The 25,285-nt window shown below is 37.4% G+C and overlaps 1 protein-coding gene across 1 annotated transcript; it reads right to left on the reverse strand.

Moving 5' to 3' along the window:
• Positions 1–374: 374 nt before the first annotated feature.
• LOC128176467 (pecanex-like protein 1) lies at positions 375–24,262 on the reverse strand. The gene is made up of 38 exons (XM_052842846.1): positions 23,955–24,262; positions 23,497–23,675; positions 22,908–23,035; positions 22,616–22,699; positions 21,509–22,528; positions 20,835–21,224; positions 20,406–20,543; positions 20,243–20,290; positions 19,995–20,157; positions 19,500–19,648; positions 19,080–19,176; positions 17,994–18,347; positions 17,606–17,759; positions 17,044–17,076; positions 16,648–16,819; positions 16,009–16,119; positions 14,521–14,612; positions 14,133–14,260; positions 13,913–14,009; positions 13,659–13,757; positions 13,079–13,229; positions 12,780–12,915; positions 12,379–12,556; positions 11,913–12,021; positions 11,233–11,362; positions 10,829–10,887; positions 10,166–10,381; positions 9,885–9,944; positions 9,518–9,711; positions 9,034–9,264; positions 8,552–8,661; positions 8,235–8,382; positions 7,929–8,080; positions 7,733–7,817; positions 7,264–7,538; positions 3,984–4,090; positions 3,218–3,399; positions 375–2,953 (listed from the first exon to the last, which is right to left on the reverse strand). Exons 1-38 carry the CDS (start codon positions 24,105–24,107, stop codon positions 2,663–2,665), a joined length of 6,603 nt encoding a protein of 2,200 aa, XP_052698806.1. The 5' UTR covers positions 24,108–24,262; the 3' UTR covers positions 375–2,662.
• Positions 24,263–25,285: the final 1,023 nt, after the last annotated feature.

A 25,285-nucleotide genomic window follows, 5' to 3' on the forward strand; every position in this document is an offset into this window, starting at 1 on the left:
GTATGTAACCATCCTTACACAGTAAAGGATATATGACACTTCGTCTGCATGGATAATGGGAAAAAACTCTCATCTATTTTATCAAAATTGGAAAATTTGAATTCAAGTTTCATTTTAATGGGCAAGTTATACTTAACAGTTACAAAGTTAATATAGGAAGGATATCCTTATGTATAATAATGATTGGTAAGAGGTTAGTATAACAAATGAAATTAAAATTGGATTTTAGAGAGAGAAATGTCCACAGAGGAATATGCTTTTAAAGCATTAAACATGTACAATGTACATACCGTTTCCCACCTACATGTACAAGTACATTACATATATAAACCTGTCAACATATCAATATAAAAGCATAACATAAAAGCCAGACATTACTTGTGATTTGGTATTTTATTGAGATGTTTAACATCTGTTAGTTTTATATCTTAAAATTATATATGACAATAAATTACAATCACATTAAAGTATTACATGTAACTTGTAACAATATATTACATTCAGACAGACGTTCAGTAGAGTACTACACAGTAACTTCAACAATATCCAAACTCCACACACACACCGACACTTGCACAGACACACAGACAAACACCCTGAATGGTGTGAATCAACAAACAGTCCAGTTCTCATCAACTGTCTATACTCTGTCCTGAGTTTTTGCTTCCACCACTTTTTGCTTGATACAGTATTTCGATAATCATAAATACCTCTGTGCTCAAACTATGTTCATCCACTAATATTAAAAATGTTTAGATTATCTGTTTTGAAAAGCCCCCTCTACCGCTTCAGGTTTCAATACACATCCAAAAATATAAAGTCAACAGGGATTTTGCATTGCATCAGCCATCAATAAGCCCCGATGATAGCGTTGAATATTTACGCGAGGTATCCCGAGTACTTTAGAATGAAGAAAAGATGTAAACATTTACCATTATAAATCTCCGTAAGAATTTTGTTTTCGTTCCTGTGAACTTTTATGAGTAAAAATGATAATTGTTCAATGAAGATATCTTGGATATATTCCCTTTTATCGATTTCAACTGTATTTCTTTCACAGGTATGTGTATTTTTATAAAAAATCATCAAAAAGTGAATGAAGCAATAACTTGGGACAGACTATAGTATCAGCTTGTATTTACATGTATACCAAACTTATTAACATTTAACTTTTTTATTTAAATTTTTTCTTATGGCGCATTTGCTGTACAAAAATCATATTGCATAATGTGTGCAAATAAAATAAAATAAAAGTTAGCAGTAACCCAAAGTTGTTTAAGTTCAAATAAAGTTAATTAATTCAAGATAAGCAGACATGTAGAAACATACAAGGGGCCATGGAACTTGTGTAAATAATGACTGGAGTAAACTTGGCAACTCATTCATCCTTAAACACACACACTTGCATGCACACACACACACGCGCTTTTCCATTAAAAACATGATTTACAAATCACATTAATTGGTTATACACACAAAATATAGCTAAATACTTGATATAGAACCGGTAAGACATCATTTTTTAATTGCATGGATGAAAAAAAGCATTAAATCTATAATGAACCTTTCCATGAACTTTCAAGCAGGCCACACAATATACAAATCAACTGGAAGAATCGGCTACGCACTCTGTGCTTGATAAGCCTTGCTCCTGTGTACACGCACAGACACACAAACCAAACAGGACTAATGGCCACAGGAATGATGAGGCGGACGGACATCTTGGAAAAGTGCCTTGAAGTTAAGCATTACCATAACTACCCCGACACTATCTCATAGTACTCTGACACACAGACAGACAGACAGGATTTCATAACAAAACAAAACAGTGAAAACTTGGAGGTCTCAGGTGTTTGTGAACAATCTTGTAAACATTTCTTACAATTATTGAGCTGTATGCCTTTAGAGCAATGGAAACAATATGCTTACAAAGTCCTAACAAAGTCCTTAATATTTTGTGCATCTCGACATTTTCAGATACCATACCTCTGTGGTATTGCTTTATTGATTTGAAGATATGTAGAAAAATCAAACTTGAATTAAGATCTGTAGAGAGATTTGATACCTAAGTATGATTTCCCACAATGCCGCACAACTACTAAAAAACCAGCATGAATACAGCATCATATGGTACATGTATATTGATTTTGGTTTATCCAATAAAAATAGTCCAATATCAAACTCCATCATCATATGACCAACCACGGCCATGGTACAAACTCAGATAGATTTACAACAATGAAATCTGTTTGATAAAAGTCTAACAATCTTGGTTGATTCTCTGTAAAATATAAATGACAATAAACTACAACGATCATGAGATTAAAAAAAAAATCTGAATGCTTTGTGTCTTAGTTATCACAGTCTCAGAATTCAACATGAAACACGAATATATAGCACCTGACACAACTAAAACTCTTAAAACTTTGGTATGTACCCCCTCCTTGTCTGCTGAATAAAAGCAGGTCTCCCAGCCACACTACAATCTTACAAGATCCCTGTCCGTTGGGTACCTTACTTGGACTCCTCAAGATACACGATGATATGCACTGATTTATAATTATTGCTTACAGCAGAACATGGGTACTGTACAGTTGGTGTATGTAAATTAACTGGGAATGTTATAAGTAGTGCTGACCTCAATAGGTCAGCCGACAGTCCGCTATGTTTTGACCGGTTCAACAGCTAAGTCCAGAACGCCCTGTTCGGAGATTGGCACATATTTATCTGAGATCTGCACTAGGTATATGACTTTGTTGATGTGGGAGCGTTTGAGCGTGTCGCGGTGACAAGGTACCCACTTGTGGACCACCGTCCCCTCCATGCCCCGCGACGGCGACCAACCGTTCCACCCACTTTTTCCCCCACTCTGTCTCCACTCCTCATTCGGCCACTGAACGTCAATTCGCCTCCCAAGGTTAATATTGTCAAACACATAACTTGTGTCCATTATCTGTAAAACAATTGTAGGGATATCTTAAATACATTTCCAGACACAACATCGTAACTTTGCCAAAATATAGCCTTCAAATTGCCTTCATTTTTATTTGAGCACTGAGCAAAAGTATATAACATTTTACATTTCATTTACCCGTATTTTACAATTTTGCTAAATATAGCTTTCATATTACTGTCATCATTTTCTGATCACTCAGCAAAAATATATAACTTTTCCCATTTTAACGGTATTCCATCTTTGCTATTTATAGTTACATACCTTGACCTTCTGAGTGACATTTTCCTTGTTAGAGGTTGTTTCGGAGATGAACCCTGCCAGGGTCACCAGAGCGTTTGGTTTGCTGGCAGAGCTGGCTGTGGAGACTAAGCTTCCTCTGTTACCCAGAGTCTGGAGTCCGATGTCCTGTTGATTGGTGGGAGTGGACAACACAGATCGTGTCCCTACACCACAAACAGAAAGTACGTGTAGGTCAATATTGTCAAAATTACAACACAAACAGAAAGTACGTGTAGGTCAATATTGTCAAAACAACACCCCAAACAGGAAGTACATGTATATTCAATTCTATTTTTCAGGTACATATACCTGGTACACACATGTATAGTTTACTAGATTTAGCTTGCTTTATAAATTAAAACTAGATTATTTAGTCCAACAATAAATAATTTAACATCTCTTTTCCTACAGTTTAATCTCAACCTTTATTTGGGGCTCATTAAATAAACTTCAAACACCAGCACAATAAATAAGAGAGCTGTATTATGAGTCCAGTATAAAAAGACTAAAGTGGTATACCGGTATTTATCACCGTACATGTATGTGATACATGTATCAGTATTGTATTACCCAGTGGTCAGTACAAACAGACTTTAGATGTACATCTATCAACCTTAGTCGTGTAAGTATTGTATTACCCAGTGTCATGGCTGCCCTAAGTCGTGTAAGTAATGTATTACCCAGTAGTCGGTACAAACAGACTTTAGATGTACATCCATCAACCTAAGTCGTGTAAGTATTGTATTACCCAGTGTCATGGCTGCCCCGGTGTGAGAGCAGGCCACTGTGTAGGGTAAATCCTCGGGACAGCTCGCGCTCCCACTGGTACAGGTGGCGCCACATCTCTGTCGCATCCTGACGACGAATTAAAAAATACAAGTAAGTTGAAACATTACCTGTATACTTTTTGTGTTTACTAATTATACAAATTTATACCAAAATTAATACATGTATATTATATATTCAAATATTTCACTTTGAGGCCTGCAGTGCAGCTAGTTGCATTTATTTCCAAGAACAAGAGGCCCATGGGCCACATCGCTCACCTGAGGAACAATAGGTATGATAAAGTCAGCTTAATGGAGTCATAATACAAACAATCTGGACAATGTACAATAATACATGTAGATCCTGTATAAATAAAATCCATTTTTCCCCCTTGGAACTCGGAAAGCCCTGATTGCTGCCAATATTTACAAAAGCAGACTTTACCGCTCCTGCACATATAGAAGGACTCATGTTACGCAGGCAAGGATGTCCGCGCACCTACGCAACTCAACAGGTACCAACGTTAACACAAGCTGGGATAACGCAAGCAGGGATGACCGCACACTTGCGCTAGAAAGGCCAAAACACCAGCAAGGATAACCATACACTAGTGTTCCGCCGCAACCACCACAAGCAGGTATGACCGCACACTTGTATTAATGCGATACAGGGCAGCTGTATCATAGGTTAGAAAATACAAAGATTAGATAGAGCAGGGGTGTCCACACACTCAAACTATCCATGCCTGTTCAAGTTTAACCCCAACCAGTCGCTCATTATAATGCAATAGACACTGTCCCTATATATGTGCCGGCCTAAAATAATTCATAGTATCTAAAAATTGGAAATCGAAAATAAACAAACTAATCCGGCCTAACCCAAAACTACTTATGCAGAACAACTTATATACATTGAATATTTATTATTGTATAAAAATAATCATCACAATAATTGGTTAACAGGGGATGCATTAATTAAAATAATCAAGAATCAATAAATCAAGGGCAATAACTCAATACAGTAATACAAAAAGATCTAATGAAAAAATAGCTGCCTGCTTCAATTTTATAGTCATATCACATGTTGAGTATTGCAGTTCTCAAAAAGATCCTTTACAATTGTTTATATATGGGATATTTAGCTGCATCAAACTCTGAACCTTCTTGTGAGGCCGAAGAATTGTCCTGGAGCCAAAGTCTTAACAATTATAAAGAATCATCTTGCTGATCCGTTTCTAAGAAGAAGATTTTTAAAGATTTGCTCTATATATTCCTATGTAAAACTTTAACACACCCCCCCCCCTTCCAATGTTCACATGTTAAACTTTGACCCCCTATTGTGGCCCCACCGTACCCTGGGGATCATGATTTTCACAACTTTGAATCTACACTGCCTGGGGATGCTTCCACAAAAGTTTCAGCTTTCCTGGATGATTAGTTTCTGAGAAGAAGATTTTTAAAGATTTACTCTACTGTGAAATCATTAGATTTCGTGGTGGTTCAATTTTCGTGGAATTCGTGGGTTAATACCTCTCATCCACGAATTAACATCCTCCATGAATTAAAAAAATATGGTAATAAAGTCATTTTTCCTTTGTAGGTTTAAGAGAATACACGAAAACACGTCCCCACGAACCTGTAAAATTTAAGGAATCCACGGAAATTGGCCCCCATGAAATTTGATGATTCCACAGTATATATCTCTATGTAAAATTTTAACACCAACACCCCCCCCCCCTCAATGTGGCCTCACCCTACCCCCAGGGATCATGATTTTCACAACTTTGAATCTACACTACCTGAGGATGCTTCCACACAAGTTTCAGCTTTCCTTGCTGATTAGTTTCTGAGAAGAAGATTTTTAAAGATTTACTCTATATATTCCTATGTAAAACTTCGACCCCCCATTGTGGCCCCACCCTACCCCCGGGGGTCATGATTTTCACAACTTTGAATCTACACTACCTGAGGATGCTTCCACACAAGTTTCAGCTTTCCTGGCTGTTTAGTTTCTGAGAAGAAGATTTTTAAAGATTTACTCTATATATTCCTATGTAAAACTTCGACCCCCCATTGTGGCCCCACCCTACCCCCGGGGGTCATGATTTTCACAACTTTGAATCTACACTACCTGAGGATGCTTCCACACAAGTTTCAGCTTTCCTGGCTGTTTAGTTTCTGAGAAGAAGATTTTTAAAGATTTACTCTATATATTCCTATGTAAAACTTCGACCCCCCATTGTAGCCCCACCCTACCCCCGGGGGTCATGATTTTCACAACTTTGAATCTACACTACCTGAGGATGCTTCCACACAAGTTTCAGCTTTCCTGGCTGTTTAGTTTCTGAGAAGAAGATTTTTAAAGATTTACTCTATATATTCCTATGTAAAACTTCGACCCCCCATTGTAGCCCCACCCTACCCCCGGGGGTCATGATTTTCACAACTTTGAATCTACACTACCTGAGGATGCTTCCACACAAGTTTCAGCTTTCCTGGCTGTTTAGTTTCTGAGAAGAAGATTTTTAAAGATTTGCTCTATATGTTCCTATGTAAAACTTTAACATCCCATTGTGGCCCCACCCTACCCCCGGGGGTCATGAATTTCACAACTTTGAATCTACACTACCTGAGGATGCTTCCACACAAGTTTCAGCTTTCCTGGCTGTTTAGTTTATGAGAAGAAGATTTTTAAAGATTTACTCTATATATTCCTATGTAAAACTTCGACCCCCCAATTGTGGCCCCACCCTACCCCCGGGGGTCATGAATTTCACAACTTTGAATCTACACTACCTGAGGATGCTTCCACACAAGTTTCAGCTTTCCTGGCTTTCTGGTTCTTGAGAAGAAGATTTTTGAAAATTTCTCGAAATTTTTCATTAATTTCTAATTATCTCCCCTTGAAAACGGGTGTAGCCCTTAATTTTCACAACTTTGAATCCCCTTTGCCTAAGGATGATTTGTGCCAAGTTTGGTTGAAATTGGCCTTGTAGTTCTTGAGAAGATGTTTAAAATGTGAAAAGTTTACGGACAGACGGACGGACAGACGGACGGACAGACGGACAACAGACAAAATGTGATCAGAATAGCTCACTTGAGCTTTCAGCTCAGGTGAGCTAAAAAGCTCTTAAAAGTTTTATACTATGTTTTCATACAACATTCCAAACAAAAAGTAAACTCCAATGACTATATTATGTATGTCACTATAATATCTTGGAAAAATAAATGGACCTATCTTTAACATAAACATTGTCTCACCTGATCCAGGTGTTCTTGAAGAATTTTTTGACATTAGCCAGAATGAATTCCCCCCCAATGATTGATGCCAGCTGCGTGTGGGTGGAAGAGTAGGAGGTGGTCAGTGGAGACACGTAGATAGGGTATCCGATTGGCTGATCACAGGACGAGTTGATCATGTTACGGAGGGCTTGTTTGGCGTTCTGGATGCTGCCTCTCTCGGGGTTACGATTGCGTAGATAAATCAATTCTTGTTGTTGTCCTGCCCATAAACCTCTCACACACTCTCGATTCACCTGAAAATGTTTATTAACACTAAAGTTAAGAGATATAAATTTTCATATTTTTAAAAATATTTTTAACAAGGATTAAATGAAAAATCAAAGAGGAAAGAAAATAACACATCCAACTTCTGCCTAAAAATCATGGAAATAAACTCATATCCTGACTATAGATAAACAAAGACTTTGAAAAATAAATAAAATCATACCTTAACAATGCGGAAGGACAGGAATTTTTTGTTCAACATGATAATTTTATATTTATCTGAGATCTCTGTGTCTGTGAACACATGTCTGAAAAACAAATTAAAACAATTATTACAGTATAACATTAATGTCTCAAAGTGTCTAAAAAAACTTCCCTACACAAAGCTGAATGCGGTCACCCGTTGAGGTGGAACATACCGTAGAGCCAGAAGAGACGGCGTGTTGGAGAGTACGGCGTTCCTCCATTGGGGGTCAGCTTCGTGGGAGATGACTAGAGTTTGTTCGTAGTTACTGATGGCGTTGTATAGAGTCTCGTGGTCCTCGTACTCGTCAGTAAACAGGTAGTAGTCCTAGTATTGTAATGAGAACAGAATGTACATTGAAAATTTCTTTGCCATTAAACATACAAGATTTATTCGTTTAGGATTTGGAAAATGGATATGATGTATAACTGAGCTCAATATGAAAATGATTCCTCTTACTGAATACAGTGACTGTACTCACCTGATGAAGTTTTAGAGCCATTCTAATAGCAGGGGCAACAACTCTTCTAAGCAACTCCATATCAGCGAATACCCACTCATCGTGAGGGGACGTAATCCTGAAATCTCCCTTAAACAAGGCATGTAATCCGTAAAGGAAAAACTCGGCCCTAAAATACAGAAATTGAAAACTGACTATGTGTTCACATGTTATATAATATAAGTAACTTTGTCTAATGACCAGGCATCATCCTTTATCCAGTCACCACAACAGTATATGAAACAAATTACTGATCTACATGTACAAGACTGACGACTGCCAATCAAAATCTTATTTACCCTGCTGCGGTGGTATTGTTGTGAGCCGCGGTGCCTAAGGCCCTCCGTCCAAGAAGTCCGAGGCACAGACACAGGGACACCAGAGATGAGTTCTTGCCACTGTCAATACTCTATAAGGAAATTCACCAAACCATCAACATAGTAACAAGATGTACTAACGGTAAAGACACCTTTTTTTTTGTGTACGATTGAAAAGGTCCTTATGCATGATGTTACCTTATTTCCTCATAATAACTATGATCCGCAAGGTTTAAAAAATTGTTATTGGATAGTATTTTCAATTATCGGATTCAAATGAAACAGCCTGGGGTTGTAACAAGAATTGCTAACTTGTCAGAAAACATATATTTCTTCTTTAATTTTTACAATGCATGTTAAGTTTTTGCTGATTAAATATACACTTCTTATGATGTTCGATAGAGAAATCAACAGCATAAACTCTCCTACATACCAGTGGGAAGTTATACGTCACCACCACTCACCTTGTCTCGTCGCGAGGCACAGTACTGCACCCAGTCGAGGAACACACTGCAGAACTTGTGACGGGACACGCCCTTCATCTTGGGGTCGTAGTCGTCGTCGGTGGGCTGGGTAAAGATAGGATCCAGGTCCACGAAGTCTTCCTCCTCGGTCTGGCGTAACTTCTCCAGCACCGCCTCATTGGACAGCCAGGTGTCCAGGCGGGGCGACCTCACCGTGTAATAGATGATGCTCTACAGGACAGAGAATTGAAGACTTATTTAAGATTCTAAAAATACTGTTAATCTATTTTAATCATGGCAAAAAACACTTTTGCTAAATAAGAACACCAGAAAAGTGCTAAATCAAATTTACGCTTACTTGCTCAAATAAAAAACCAATTTCTGCCAAAACTCATACACATTAAATATAATATGTTAAAAGAATATGACACTTACACCTCTGATCATTATTAAACACTGAATAACTGTATAAGGTGCGAGTTACCATGATATAATAGTTGAGAAGAACTCGTCGAGCATCGAATCCCTGGACCATGGTGGCAGCACTGTTGTCGGAGATACTGTAGCCCTCCAGGATGTACTTTGTGACCACCACCTCCCACGCAAGCCACCGCTGATTGAACGCCGCGTTCAGAGACAGGAAATGGGGAAGATGACCAGGCTCACAGCAACAAAAGCCTAAAAATAGAAACAGAATTTGACTCCTTTTATACAGACACTTAATAGAATATACATATGTATCATTAATACATAACTGTACATGACCGATAAATGCAAGAAAAGAATTGCTCTAGTCATATACATCAAAGTACACAGAAGATACAGGACTCTGAGTGAAACGGTTGCCTTACCCCAGTTGTCTTTCACTCCCTCTGTGATGGCCTCTACCTCTCTCTGCTGACAGTAAGTTCCTGTAAGTAATGTTCAAGCTGTGTACATTACCAAAAGACAAAATCAAATCTTCGATTTCATAGATCTATACTTTCATTTGCAAATACTGGTACGTTTCCTTATACATGTATAAACCTAATGAAAAACAAGAGCATACATTTCAGTCTGTATTAATTTTTGTTAGCAGGTCAAGTATTGCTATTCATTTCTTAAAAAATATGTCAGCATGATGAATACTGACCCCTGAACTCGAGCCCCCTGAGTTGAAAGGTGACCAGGCCGTTACCCATCTCGACCACGTGTACTAGGGCGTTGAGGTAGTCGGAGGCCATGATGAAGCAGTCTCCCTGCTCTACGTTACCCCAGCGCCCCAGCATTAGGTCCCCACACAGACTGTGCTGAAGGGAACGTGTCAGGTGCTCGTAGAATATCGAATTCAGGTTGTTGTCGTCGGCACCTGACGGAAAGAAACAGAGGATATCAATATCCAGTATCAACAGGGAGACATCAATTTCTATTATAAACACAGAGATATCTATATTCAGTATTGATACAATGATATCAACAGGGAGACATCAATTTCTATTATAAACACAGAGATATCTATATTCAGTACTGATACAATGATATCAACAGGGAGACATCAATTTCTATTATAAACACAGAGATATCTATATTCAGTATTGATACAATGATATCAATCTTCAGCATCAGGAGACTGACTTTAAAGTCAGAGGTGTTCAAAATCTTCAGTTCATTACAAAATCAAATATCTCATGGTGATACTGAGGGGGTTCCTTTTGAGACAAACTCGAGCATTTTACAGCTTACTGGGCACTGAATGTAAAGACATAAATGAGACAGGGTTGGATAGAGTAAGTACAGGGATCCATCAGTGATTTACCTGGGTTACAGTCAAGCTGAGACGATAGTCTGGTGTTGGAATGGTCTACCCTTTTTGTACTGCAAAATTCAAATTAAAACTTTATTTGATATCATCAATAAATACAAGTATATTACCTTGTCTCTAATAGAGCTATAAAGATACCTCTAGTTGATGATACTTCTGAAAAATCCAATGATAAAGAATTTGACCGTCTTCTTTACTAGTCACAATGCATGAATGTTTATTTTTACTTACATGTACATTAATTACACTTTTTTGTTCCATTTATTGTTCAAATACTTAGTCTAGTAGCAATGAGACTGACAAAGCAGCATAAAGAAGAAAAAAGATAAATCGAATGCTCCAATACTGAACAAAAATGTCCACGTCCTCCAAATGTTTATGATTGATAAACGACTTACTTGTAATCTTTCTCCCAGAATTTGATTGGACGTACATAAGAGGTGATGAAGATGGCACTGCCAAGGAACGGGTTGAGGGGTGTCGAGAAAAACGACGAGACAGCTGCTTGTACGAATAACATGGCAGAATCTGAACAAGGTCAAGGTCATTAAGAGTGATCAACACACCACACAAAGTAAACAAGGAAAGGCCACCCACAGCAGAAAATAAATGATAGCCTGCATCAAAAGTTTCCCTAAATGCAGTTTACAGTCTATTTAATAGGCATCTTCTGTCTCAATATATTTAAGTCCCATTGGACTTGGGATTTTAGTGGAAAATGTTAAACATTCCAGCTATATACACCGGATATACATGTATAGGCCACAAGTCAAAATCAAAGTAAGAGTTGGGAAAGACAAAGATATATTATAATACAAGAAAAATATACTCTCATAGTATTCCTAAAATACAAGAAAAATATGCTCTCATAGTATTCCTAAAACATGTACATGTATTATATACTCAAGGTATGCTAAATCTTAGAACATTTACACTGTTTAAGTCAAAATAAAAATGAAGAATTTTCAACCAAACTTTTAAATTGAAATTTCACTATAAAACAAATCCAAAGTATAACAAATTTGAAGCTGGGAGCACAGCCTGTGTGAGTCTGAGTTAACAGCTGAGTTAAGGATACGAGGAACACTGAAGGGTTGAGCAAAGGCGTGGAAGGCTGACCCCCAGGTGATCTGCCAGGGGGCGATATACGTCAGAATAAACTTCATCTTCAGCATCAAATCACAGAACTAAAAGGAGAGAGATCCTTGTCAAGGTTTACTGGTGGTAAAACAATGACTCAGAGTACACCAGTCTTACAAATTTCAAATTAAACAAACTTTTTTCCATCATTAATGCATTCTTACTACTGTATACAGTGTTATTTTCGCCCCGTGTAATTTTCGTCCTTATTCACTTTAAACGGTTTTGCCCCATCTTGAATTAGCCCAGGCAATGTGGTGTGTAAAGAGATATAATTTGGAACATTGGAATTCCCCAGGTTTTAAATTCGCCCACTGACAATGAAGGCGAATGGGGCAAAAATAAAACGGGGGTGAATATTTTCCTGTATTATTACAGTATGTATCCTAAGATGATTTCCTTACCTTTGAGAGGAGAATGGAGACAACAAAGTAGTCGATGAGGAATGTTTCTGATGCGTTGCGGTAGTCATATTTAAAGAAGAAGACGGTGAAGGTGATGATGAGGTACTGCTTCGCTGTGTTACAGAACGCGAATCTCAGCAGCTTCACCGCACACACCACAAGAAGGAGAGGGCCCACACTGTTGAAGAGAGAACAAGGATTTAAAATGTTCATAGATTTGTGTTTAAATATGTTTGCCATCAGCAAAATAGAAACTTTACAGGAAAAAGTCTGCATACAGTAACCAAGTCATTCGTTTTTAAACAGAAGGAATTTCAGGAAAATGAATGTTGTATATTCCTCATTTCTATCTTTCTTTGATTCTCATTAGCCGTCACTAAGCCGTTGATCAAGTTACTCACTAGGAGCCAAATTTACAGATGATATTGGCACTGGATTGTGTCAAGGCACACAGGATGACCGCCGGATAGAGGACATTCCGCTCAAAGAATCGCAGCCACACGTACATCTTCTCAAACCACATGATCTCTGGGGCCACTAAAAGATAAACAGAATCATTAAATACATGTCTGTTACGATGATATAACAATTTGCTTTATCAGTCATCAAATACATCCATGTTCTGCTGAAATAACATTTTGTGCATATCCTGTGATGTGCTCAGGAGTCCATGTGTTATTTAATCTAGTTATTTACTTACCTGTGACTTCAAACAGATTCCTTTCCCTGTTGGAGAGCATCGGATGAGAACAGCAGAGCCAGGGCATCTCCTTCCTCAGCATAGGGATCAGGTAGTGGACCAGAAACCCGAAGCCCGCGGCAATGTAATACATTATGTCACTCAGCACGGGCTGTAGAAAAAGTCAGATCAAAAGTAAGGTACATACACTCTGCATGTCCGCGGCAATGTAATACATTATGTCACTCAGGACGGGCTGTAGAAAAAGTCAGATCAAAAGTAAGGTACATATACTCTGCATGTCCGCGGCAATGTAATACATTATGTCACTCAGGACGGGCTGTAGAAAATGTCAGATCAAAAGTAAGGTACATGTACTGCTGCTAACTACATGTACAACTGAGGGATTTTGAATTACTCTAATCTCTATTCAACAATCTTAATACAATGTTTAATATTCTTTGAGGAAACATTGATAAATGCATGATACCAATTGTGTCAAACTGACATGATGCACTGCCAGTGTTCATGTTACAGCTAAACATTTGATAACCTATTTGTACTTGTATCTGCAACACATCTGTCACACATTATAACCTACCTGTAACACAGGACTGCTAAAAACCGTGCTGACATGGACCGCGAACACGATGATGAGGATGAAAACACTGACCAGCAGATCCGACTGAAGACGCTCGCTCTGTCAACGGCAAAAGAACAAAGCGTTGTATTATACAGATAAAACTAGACACTATTCTGCTTTTCTTGGGGTTTAACCATTAGTTGTGCTAGACTAATTTACTTTACTTTACATTTCTCAATCATCTCTGGGAGTAAATTTTACACCTAACTTACCACACACTTCTTGAGTTTCTCTGGAAGAGGATCTACCAATTCCTCTTCACTTGACTCCGAGTTGTCCTTTTCCCAGATCAAATCTTTGATCAACATCCTGTAAAAGCAATACAAGATATTAAGATAATTTGGACACACTAAAAGGAGCTTATATTTACAGACTGAAATAGACAAGTGCCTGAGATATAGAGGAGGGTGATTTACAGACTGGAGGACATACCACAGCACACTGGGGTCGCTGGCCGAGCGGCTTAGATGATAGGAGACAGTCACAAGGATCGCTGAGAACACCGAAAACACCACATTCTGGGAGAGGTCCCTGCTGTCACAGGACACTGGTCCCCCCGCCTATAAACAAACCACACAGCTAGTTCATTTATATAAGATACAGGTAATCAAATAACAGTTATTCTGAACTAAGATGAAAACTATGGACTTTGTTCTGATGAATAAAATTTAAACACAATTAAAGAAGGTATTGTCCCTTTGAAATTTAAAATGATTTCCCTTTTTCAGAAAAAAGTTCTTTAAATAAATGTCAGTGTTTTTTAAGCAAACAACAAACAAACAGAGCGATAGATTACACAGATCTCTTTTTTCTTCCTTACCTCGATAGCAATGAAACAGAATCCATACAGAAAGCCAACCCCAACCAGACTTCTCAGGACTGAGTACACAGAGGAACTGAGACTGATGGAGCCTGAAAATAAACCAATCACAGACCATCAAAGACAGATAAATAAACCAATCACAGACCATCATACAGGCAAATAAACCAATCACAGACCATCAGACAGATAAATAAACCAATCACAGACCATCATACAAATAAATAAACCAATCACAGACCATCAGACAGATAAATAAACCAATCACAGACCATCATACAAATAAATAAACCAATCACAGACCATCAGACAGATAAATAAACCAATCACAGACCATCATACAAATAAATAAACCAATCAAACACAATCTAAGACGGACAAATAAACCAATCAGGCCATCAAAATATAAACCAAGATCAATATGATTCAGGTCCATGGAAACACCAACCATTTAAATTGATTATTCTATTCTCATCAAGATTAATCTGCCTTTTAAACCAAGAACATGTACAGCCTACTCCGGATATATTGAAATTCAGGGGACCATGCAAATTATTTCAATATATCCGTATTTCAATATAAGCGAAATTGACTGACGTGAAGCAGCCATTTTTGAAAGTTCAATCCCGATGTAAGCATAGAAAACCAAACCCGAAAATTATTAGATCATCATTTATCTATTACAATAAACGGATTACATGGAACATTAGTCCTTGAAAGTTTGATTAAAATCATATCCGAAAGTTTTGTAAGTTTCGTTTTGTTACTATCTTAAACCTCATCATAATCTCGGATCGCATTCTTTTACGTTTCAGAAAAACATTAGAGAAAAATCACCACACTCAGACGCTTCAAATATTGCTGAACGCTGCTTGTATATCATCGTAAGTGTACACGCGATAATCTCAAAATCCTTAGCTATTTCGAATTAAGGCTTTGTTCTTTCATCAATAGCCATAACTATTTTGTATTTAGCGTCCGCAGATAAGGTATTTCTTTTCCGTTGGGTTTCCATATTACGTCTAGCCTCAATACATCCGTATTCGTAAAAACAAAAAATTAAACAGTGAATAAATTTTACTTTTTAATAAAAGTATAAAAACACACATGAAGAGAACTTATTAATTCACACCTTTGTATATCAACCGGTCAGTCTGGCATAATTACTGTCACCAACTGTGATGACAGCAGCCAGGGAGAACTTCAATATAACCGTTATAAAAACAACTTATTATCACCTTTGGGGACCGATCAGTGGCTTCAATATAAGCAATATTTCAAAATAACCGATTTCATTATATCCGTGAAATCAATGCAAAGAATATGAGAGGTAAAAACTGGGGATTTATTTCTATTTCAAAATAAGCGGAATTTCAAAATAAGCGAGTTCAATATAAGTGGAGTAAGCTGTATATGGAAACTAAACTAAAAACTCAAATTAAATCTTTATGTCTATCATAGCAATTTTTACAAAAACCAAAAACTCACCATTTCCCCCAAAAATGTGCATGTCGATCTGTTCCATGGTGTACATGATGAAGGTGTTGACTTGTGGGAGGAGACCGATGGTGAATATCACGGGCAGACAGAGCACCAGAACTACAAAACAGGAGACGGTACATCAACTATTTTGTACAAGTATCACCCAGTACATCAACTATCTTGTAAGGGTATTACCCAGTACATCAACTATCTTATACAAGTATTACCCAGTACATCAACTATCTTGTACACATACTGACCATCAAATTCAATGCAAATACAGTAAAACACAGATACAGCTAACAAACTTATAATGAATCCATTCCTAAAGCCATGCAAGTTTCATTTTCCATGGTATTAAAATGTAACTTAAACTTTTCTGATATACATAAAAGATAACGTCTATAAAAAATCAATATTGTTTGGAATGTTACAAGGATAACATGTACATACATGTACAGTGCATACCATGGAATCATTACAATTTGTGATGGATCAATTTTTGAGAATTTCACTGATTCTTCTCATCCCTGAAGTTACAACCTCAATGAATTATAAGAATTAAATATCTATTAACAAAAATAAATTCAAAATAATTGGCCCCCACAAATTTTAATTGTTTCATAGTATTTCTGTAGAACTTACTTGTCAGTAGGTCTCTGGCGAATGTGAGCGACTCCACTGAACCAAACGGCAGCCCGTACACGGAGATAGGTTTTGATGGACAGTATGGGATGGCATAGTCCAGCAGTAACAACAAGCCACAGCAAAGGGAGAAGTAGAACGGACGACTAAACACCACCAAACGATTGTAGCCCTGAAAACCAATCAAATACCTCACTCAAAGAAACAACAAACAAAATGTTTAAAAACATTTAGAATACCAAGGCAGCTAAATTTTCAAATATGCTAGGTGTATTAATTCCATTATATAGGGCTAAAATGTCCTCAAAATGCCTGTTAAGCCTCTGGCACCGGTGAAAAAATTCTTAATATGAAATAACAATTTGCTGACTTTACTAATTGTACTGTGGTACTCACGTGCATGGGTGAGGCTGCATCTGGCTGGACACTCTAAATATGATGATAAAATAATCAAATAGAATTTTGTGTAAGTAAGATTGGGGTCAGCATGGCAGTTTTCTCAATATAAATATATTTACATTTTCCAGTGTCTTTGCCCGTGATAACACTACGTATCGATTTGTACTACCGGTATATAACTCACAATACAAATGACGCCAAATTGAGGCGCCAGCGGGATTTATTTATTTATATTTAAATATTTAATCGTACGATGGCTTAAAATTATATTTTAAAATATAAGAAATAGGGAATCATTCTTTGAATATTATGAGGTGACAATTTCGGTCGTGGCGTGATCAAATCTATCATAAAGCCATTCGGGCTTTATTGGATGAGATCACGCCCCGACCGAAATAATCACCTCATAATACTCAAAGAATGATTCCTTATTCCTTATATAATGCCAATACAGATATTTTTTGGAGTTCATTTCTATAAGTTTCCGGGTAGTAAGGTACTTAATGCTTTGACTAATGAATTCAATGGGTGGGAGGTTTATGCCTCTGTGAGATCTTACCTTTAGAAGAGAGTACTGACAGCCAGCCATGATGAAACAGAACACAAATACCAGGATGTCATGGTAGAAGTTCCGGGTCAGGACTAACGCCCCTAGGGCCCCCACGATCACCGCAATCAGAACAGTCACCAAATTCTCCAACAAAGACAGATTCCTGATCAAAACAAACCGTATTCTTATTAGCCAATACATGTACCAATATTTTAACTATGTAAGAAAAATACTCTATTCATATTCCAGGTAAGAAATTCCTGATCTCTTAGTGTTTCAAAATACATGTACTACATATCAGTGTTCCTTATACAATATGAAAATTTAGCTACAGTGAATTACCCTTATTAAAAATGTTCTGTGACTCAACAATCAATTTAAATCAAAAGTATCTCACCTGTCTAGGAGAGCCAGCAATGCTAATCGATCAAATCGAATCTTCAGAAACGTCTTTTGAAAAAGCTGTAGTTTGTAGAAATGTTTGGGTTTTTTCTCTTTGGGTTTAGAGAAGGTCTGAATATCAGAGTCATCAGAACTATCACAAGAGAGGCGGAGCATCAGGCACGAGGACGCCACCTGCTGGAGAAGCTGCATCTCATTACGGTTACGTATTAAGTTTGGAATGTCGAAGGTGGGGTTGTTTGGGTTGAGGGGATCCAGAGAAGTGTCCTCTTTCTTTGCCCCCTCAGGGCAGTCCAATATCACAGTGGATCCAGAGTCCTCGTGGCCAGAACCATCACTGCTGCTCAAACTAAAAGAAGGAAAGTTTACTCAGAGGGTTTGATATTTCAATCCAGCGTCACCATACTTCTTGATTAAAACAAAGTCTTAAACAGTCTATACACCTAGATATTTTGCTATGGTCTCTTCAATATCACAGCACTGACTTAAATGATTATTGTTAACTTAAACATCTTCATGGCAGGTACTCTTGCAAATTTTTGGATGACCATAGTTTAAAAAAAAATTCATGCTATCAGAAAACTCTGGTTGTTAGCAACCATTCATATCAGTATTATTTTATAGAGAATACATATACTTTGAATAAAATTCAAAAACATTTACACCGTAGAAATATTGATTTTAATAACTCTCATGATTTGATGCAAAACGTTTGAATGACTGAATTAGTTCTCACTGAAATAAGGAATCTACGGTAAATATATTATATGTAGATTCATGAAAATAAAATACTTATATAATATTTAAGTGTGATAACCCTTATATTTTTATACACATATTACGGTATGTATGCCTTTTTAATGAAACACATTCTTTTTCATATTCTTTTCACAACCATAATCAATCAATACTTCCATGAAAATGAACGCAGAAGTGACTTTGTTGACATAGCAACGATATACTTAAGTAGATTGCGATATGCTTAGCTATGAATTACTAAGCATGTTGCTTAAAATTTTAATACAAAGAAAAGTAAGCCTCTTGCTCTAACATGAAAGGACCATTGGTTAAATGAAGGTACCTCTTGTCAAGTATGTTGTCCATGTGGGCCGGAAGATCTTCAGCCACAAATGCCACACCAGCGCTGTTCTCCTCAAACGTGTACCCAAACCACTGACCTGTAAATAGCACCATTCCAAAAGACATAAAAGTACCAGGATAGTTATGTTAAAAAATTTTGACAGGTGTTTTGAAAACTAAGGATAAAAGGTGCAAGACTTTCCATTATAAATCTTAGTAAGAAATCTGTTCTTGTTTTAATTTGTCAAATTTTGGAGTAAAATTATTAAAGTGTTAATTAAAAAATCTTGGATTTTTAAAACCTTATAAATATTGATTTCCATTGTACTTCTCTGAAATATGTATCTGATTTTTTTTAAAAAATCATAAAATATAAGGAGAGAGAGGTTTTTGAACAGTGTAGAATCTCTGAGGCCTTTACCACTCTCGTCCTGGAACCAATGGACGGCCCCCTCGCTTGTGTCGTTGTGGTCCTTGGCAGAATGAATGGAAGAGCCCACCGGGGTCTTAATGGTAGGCGTGTCCCTTCGCTGCATTTGTCGCACCCCTAATCTCTTCCTCCCTCTCTTTCTGTCAATCAGAAATACTCATTATAAATACATGTGAATAACAAATCTCACTCTACGTTTACATTGGAAGACTGTACCGTAAATCGTGGTTATAATAAAGAACCTGGAACCAGTGATTTATAGGATTCATTTCAAATTATTTGTTACATCAAATAAATTATACATTTGTCAAATAAGGAGAATAAAACTGACTTTCAATAAGCATAAATTCATTAATGCTGTAACTGTAATCTTTTGTCATTCAGTAAGTTTAACCTTTTGTAAATAAGTAAGAAAGCAGTAGGTTGATAGCCTGATCACTATTCTACACAGTATAAATATACAACCCCCCAGAGGATCTCACTGACCTGCTGAGCTTGGTGTTTTGTCTCGGGGCCGATTCACCGTCTTTGGCGTCAGGAAGTAGTGCACAGCATTCCGTGGGGGTGGTGGACTTGGAGGACTGGGGGTCCTGCTCGTCTATTGGCCCTGACCTACTGGTCTCCCCACCCTCCACCTTCTCTTCATTGTCTGCAATTACAAGGTACATGTAGAAGGAAATAGTGCTGTTAATACAGCATGCAATAATTACATAAGGGTAAAACAAGTGTCTTACTTTTTTGAAAAGTTTCCTGTCCAGGCAAATCTGTGTTTTCTTTACGATCTGTAATTACAAACACCAAGCAATAACATGTAATTCATGTGATGGCTGTAAGCATTGTATACAGTCAGGTTTTTTGCCCTTTTTCGCAGCTTTAAATGATTTGTTATCCCCTTACCTTTTGCTTCTATCACAGCTTCAAACAACTTCTTCATTCTGTCTGGGTTGTCAGTGGAGTCACTGAGGATCTCCAGGATTTTACGACGGAAGTCTTCCGAGTACGACAGCTCCTCAGAGCTTGTGCTTTCTCCTTGATCTATACAGAAGAAACAGCTTATCTAGAAATCGTTTCATAAATTGGTACTTGTACATATATTTAGTAAAATGTTTTTCACGAATTTTCCCAATGAAAACAATTTTACAAAGCTGTTTGTCATTCAACCACACAGAAATAAAAACAGCGCAAAGAAATGCTAAATACGAGTACTAAAAGATAATATGATAGACAATTGCTTTTAGCATCAACTTCCCTCAACCTCAAGCCCTTTGTTATATAAAGTTGTTTGTACACACACATGTACCATCAAGTTCTAGACATTCCTTTTACCTTGGTTAGAGGATAATGATGGAGCACCCTCCACAGAGGAGGAGTTGAGTGGCCTACGATAGTGCTTGGGAATGGCCCCCTGTTGTTTGAGAATCTCCAGTTCCTCATCCTCCCTAGGTGAGTTCTGGGAGGGTGGGGGTGAAGCTGGGGGAACCTCTTGCTGCTCTGACACCACTAGGACACCCGCCCCAGGGGCAGAGGTGCTGTGTTCACTGGAATCATCATCGACATTGTCAGAATCCTCAAAGGGACTTCCACGGTTTTTGTTGGGCACAGAACGGGAGCGAACAGGTTGATGCTCTGGACTAGTATCAAAAGTGCTCTCCCCTTCGTTGGTCATTGTGCTGGATGAGTCAGACAGATAGTGGTCCTTGGGGTGGCTACTGTCATCTGTCAATCAAAGCTCTGCTATTTACAAATGTCAATCAAATAAATGTACATTGGAATACATGCATCTAAAAATTTGAATAGCATTGAAAAACATTTAATTTCAAATAACTGACAAAACTCAATGAGATCAAATAGAATGAAATTAATCAGAATGTAATGCAAAAATTTATAAAAATTCTTAGATACCAAGTATGTTGTACCGTACTCAAACCAGATACCGGTATAATACAATGGACAAGTTTCAGCAGTATGTAATAACTCTCACCCTGAGTAAAATTACTAACCCTCAGTAGAATCGCTGTCCGTACAAAACAAACAATCCAGACCCACAGTGCTACTCTGTTCCGATGCAATCTCCTGAGAATTGGTATTGTGCCCACCATTCTGGAAAAATTTGACTATCTTGGAGCCTATACCTCCGGATCGTGTAGATTTAGGAGCAGTTCTTGTGGTGAGGCCTGTGTCTCCAGCAGCGTTGTTGGAGTTGATGTCCCCAGCACTGGACGGCCTGCTCCTCTTGCTGGGTGTACTGTCTCTCTTCTTCACATTCACCCTGACTTCCCCAACACTTATATCCGATCGGTCACTCTCACACCTTGTTTCATTCCTTGAGTTACTATCACCACTGTCCCTCGGTAAGTCGGCCAAGATGTCTGGGGCATGGAAATTAGCAAGTCCTGGGAATAGTTCACTGCTGTTCTTGTTTGAATTGTCTTTTGATTCTAAGTTTGATCTTTTCCTCAGTCCTGAATTATACACATCACGCAGTGGGGGAGTTACAGGCCTTGGTGGGACTCCCTCGTCTGCAGAGTAACTGCGCCTGTATTTCATCAGTCGCTGGGTGGCCTTATTGCTGGGCATCCTCTGCTTGTAAGGGGATACCCTTCCCTCATCCAAACCCTCCAGGTCCTCTAACTTCACATCGCCTGATTCACCTCCATCTTTTCTATTAGAGGAAGCCTCTTCCTCCTCCTTCTCTAGCTCCACCTGTGTATACAAATTGGCCGGTAGTGATCTGTCAAGTTTTTCAAAAGCTCTGTGAGCCCGAGGCACTGGGGAGTCCGGACTACAATCCAGGGCGCTCTTGCTGCGTCTTACGGCTTTGCGACGTTTACGAATTTTGGGTCCTCCATCTGGAGATAAATCTGAATCGGTGTCTTCTCGTTTTGGTGGAAGTTTAACTTCTCCACTTTCCACTTCTCCATCTGACAACTCTCGATTGATTTCCACCTCTGCTTTAACGGTAACCTGATGGAGATTACGGTCTTTTTCCATAATTTGTTTGTACTCTGCTACACCATTACCTGTACATCAGAAAATGACTCATTTTATTACAATATATCAACATTCAAGTAGAAAATATTCAGCACATCTCAGATAACCATACTCACTGCTTGTTAGAGATGCTTTTCTTTGTTTTATGGATTTTTGATCTATGTCATCATTCTCTAGTTCTGCCAAAGGAGCAGATCCACCTTAACACAGGAAAAAATGAAAAATAAACTTTATAATGTCATCATCAAGGAAAAAGGATGATAGGATTTTCATTACTAAAAATGCAATGACTTTCTAAATACATGTAAAATTTATTGAATGTATATACATGTTTGTTTTGCATTGTTCCCTTAGAATTATAAAGAATTGCAAACTCTGACAAACCTGGATGTCTTAAGACAGACTTACATTTGATTTCTACCCTGGGGAGACATTCACAATTATTGTTCAGGTTGTCAGGCTCGGTGGGGTCAGTCGGGGTGGGGGTGCGGTGGATACTGGCCATCTCAATCTGCTCCACCTCATTTTCTGCATTACTGAGTAAGCCAATGAAAAAAGAAGTAGAACATATCAGAGTGACCGTCGTAAAATGAACAACACATCTAAAGGTTTTCATGATACATTCTATTGCAGAAAATTAGGATGTTAATTATTTTGCAAAATTTTTTGAATTTATTAAGCACAGGCAATAGATGCAGGTTTTCAATAGAAACAATTTTTAATTTTTAAACAACAATTTACTTTTTTTCTACTGTCTAAAATTATTTGTGTTTTTTTTTTTACTTATTATTTTGTTAACAAAATTTCAGAATACATTTATTAACAAAATTAATTTATAATGCAATTTATCTGAATCAGAAATCTACAAACTGTTTTCTTGTAATTTTAATTTTTTATTAAATGTTTACTCTGTATAAGATTAAAGACATATTTTCTTAATATTGGACCCTCTTTTATCATAGCTTTAAAAAATGCAGTTCTAATAAAAACTGATTACCAGAGCTCAATCACACGGCTATCCCCGTCCTCCGCATTCTCTTCCTTCGGTGCATCCTCTATAACCTCACTGGTGTCAAACACATGATGGAGTTTGAAGTTGACGAGTTTAATCACAGTGAAGAATATTCCAATGGTTGCACAATATATGGTCCATACGATCAGAGAAGACTCAAGGGTCTAAAAATGAAGATTGATTTACCAACACAATTTCAGATATATTTCCATCAATTTTTTACTTATTGAACACCAGCAAAACATACATAAATTGAAACTACTCAGTTACAAAATGTTTTAGCTTTTCTTCAATCTAAACACTCGGTAGTCAGGTTTATTTAAAACAGATAAGGAAGTTCTACAAACTGACAGCTGACAAACGTCGTACTGTACCAGAATTTACCCAAGCTTGCGACAAAGTAACCATAAAATAATCTACACATTTGCAGAAAGAATACAAACCAGGTAGAGAATGAAGGGGAAGACCAGGAGTCCCATCCACACATACAGATGAAACGTGTTGGAGAATATATTTTGATACGGGTCGAAGAACCATCCCCCTGTGATGGATGCCCATATCCCTTGTCTGAGAATATCAAATATATGGGATCCCATTCTAAAACCCTAACAGATGTTATTTTCAATTCTTGAAGCTTTCTCAAGTCATTTTTCTTCATTACACTACAAAACAACACAAAACTACATTGTTTTCGATTTTCCGTCTTTCTCTAGCAGCCATTTTTAAATTCCCGTTGAAATCTCATTGATCGCGAGATTGTGTTCTAGGATTACATACGCCCCTGCAAAACCGATCAGCCACGCAGTCGTGAATCTGACAAGCGCTTATGTGCGATAACGCCAACAAACACTTTTTTAATTTGAAAAATATTGGATACTAAATCGTCCAAAAAAATATATTGATTTAAAATATTTTTTTTCACTTGAATAAAAAGAGTGCAAATCATAAAATTTAGAAGGGAGATACCTAATATGATATACACTGCCTAGCCCCTCTTTGTATATCTGTTGGAAGCAAAGTATATAATATGTAATAGTAACTATATTATTCAAAGAGAATATAATATGAATAATTACATTTTCTTTTGATCGATTGTTTTTTGCTGTTTAACATCCTTTCTTCACTTGGGTATATAAATATATAATGTCAAAAGCCATCCTTAAAGAAAAGTTTGCTTGGAATTGCCACCTGGGGGTTTCAATTCTTATTCCTTGCTGGAAGAAATCATGCTTGTGACTAATTATCATAGCTGGGATTTAAACCTGCAACTACCTGCATCTGCGGCACAAGAGCTCTGCCAATTAGTACACTGTGGTAGTGGTGTCTTTTCAAAACTTCCCAAGGGCAATAAAACCATGTAAAAAACCCAATACCAATTTTGTGTGAAACACCATGAGCCCAACAATGACAAACTTTTATCATAGAAATTTGACCTTTGACTTTTATCCTTTACTGACCTTGACCTAAATCACTCTTTACTAGACCAAGACCGCAAAATAAAGTGTTTCCCTCTCAAGTACATATTTGTAGCAAAAATGCTTGTACATTTGATGTTTATCTAGTTTTTTTTCATATTTATGATTGTGTTTTAAATATCGATACTTTCTGCTCAGATCTGTTTACATATTCTCATCTTACCCCTTAGTTTACTTTTGAATTCACTAAACCAGTACCATTCATAGATGAATATACTGGTAATAGTTCCAAAACATGTACATTTCATTATCTGTCATATTGTTCTGTGATTCGTTCTCTAAACTGATTCCTCTCTTAC

Source organism: Crassostrea angulata, chromosome 3 (genome assembly GCF_025612915.1).
Source record: "Crassostrea angulata isolate pt1a10 chromosome 3, ASM2561291v2, whole genome shotgun sequence".
In the NCBI taxonomy this organism is placed as follows: domain Eukaryota; kingdom Metazoa; phylum Mollusca; class Bivalvia; order Ostreida; family Ostreidae; genus Magallana; species Magallana angulata.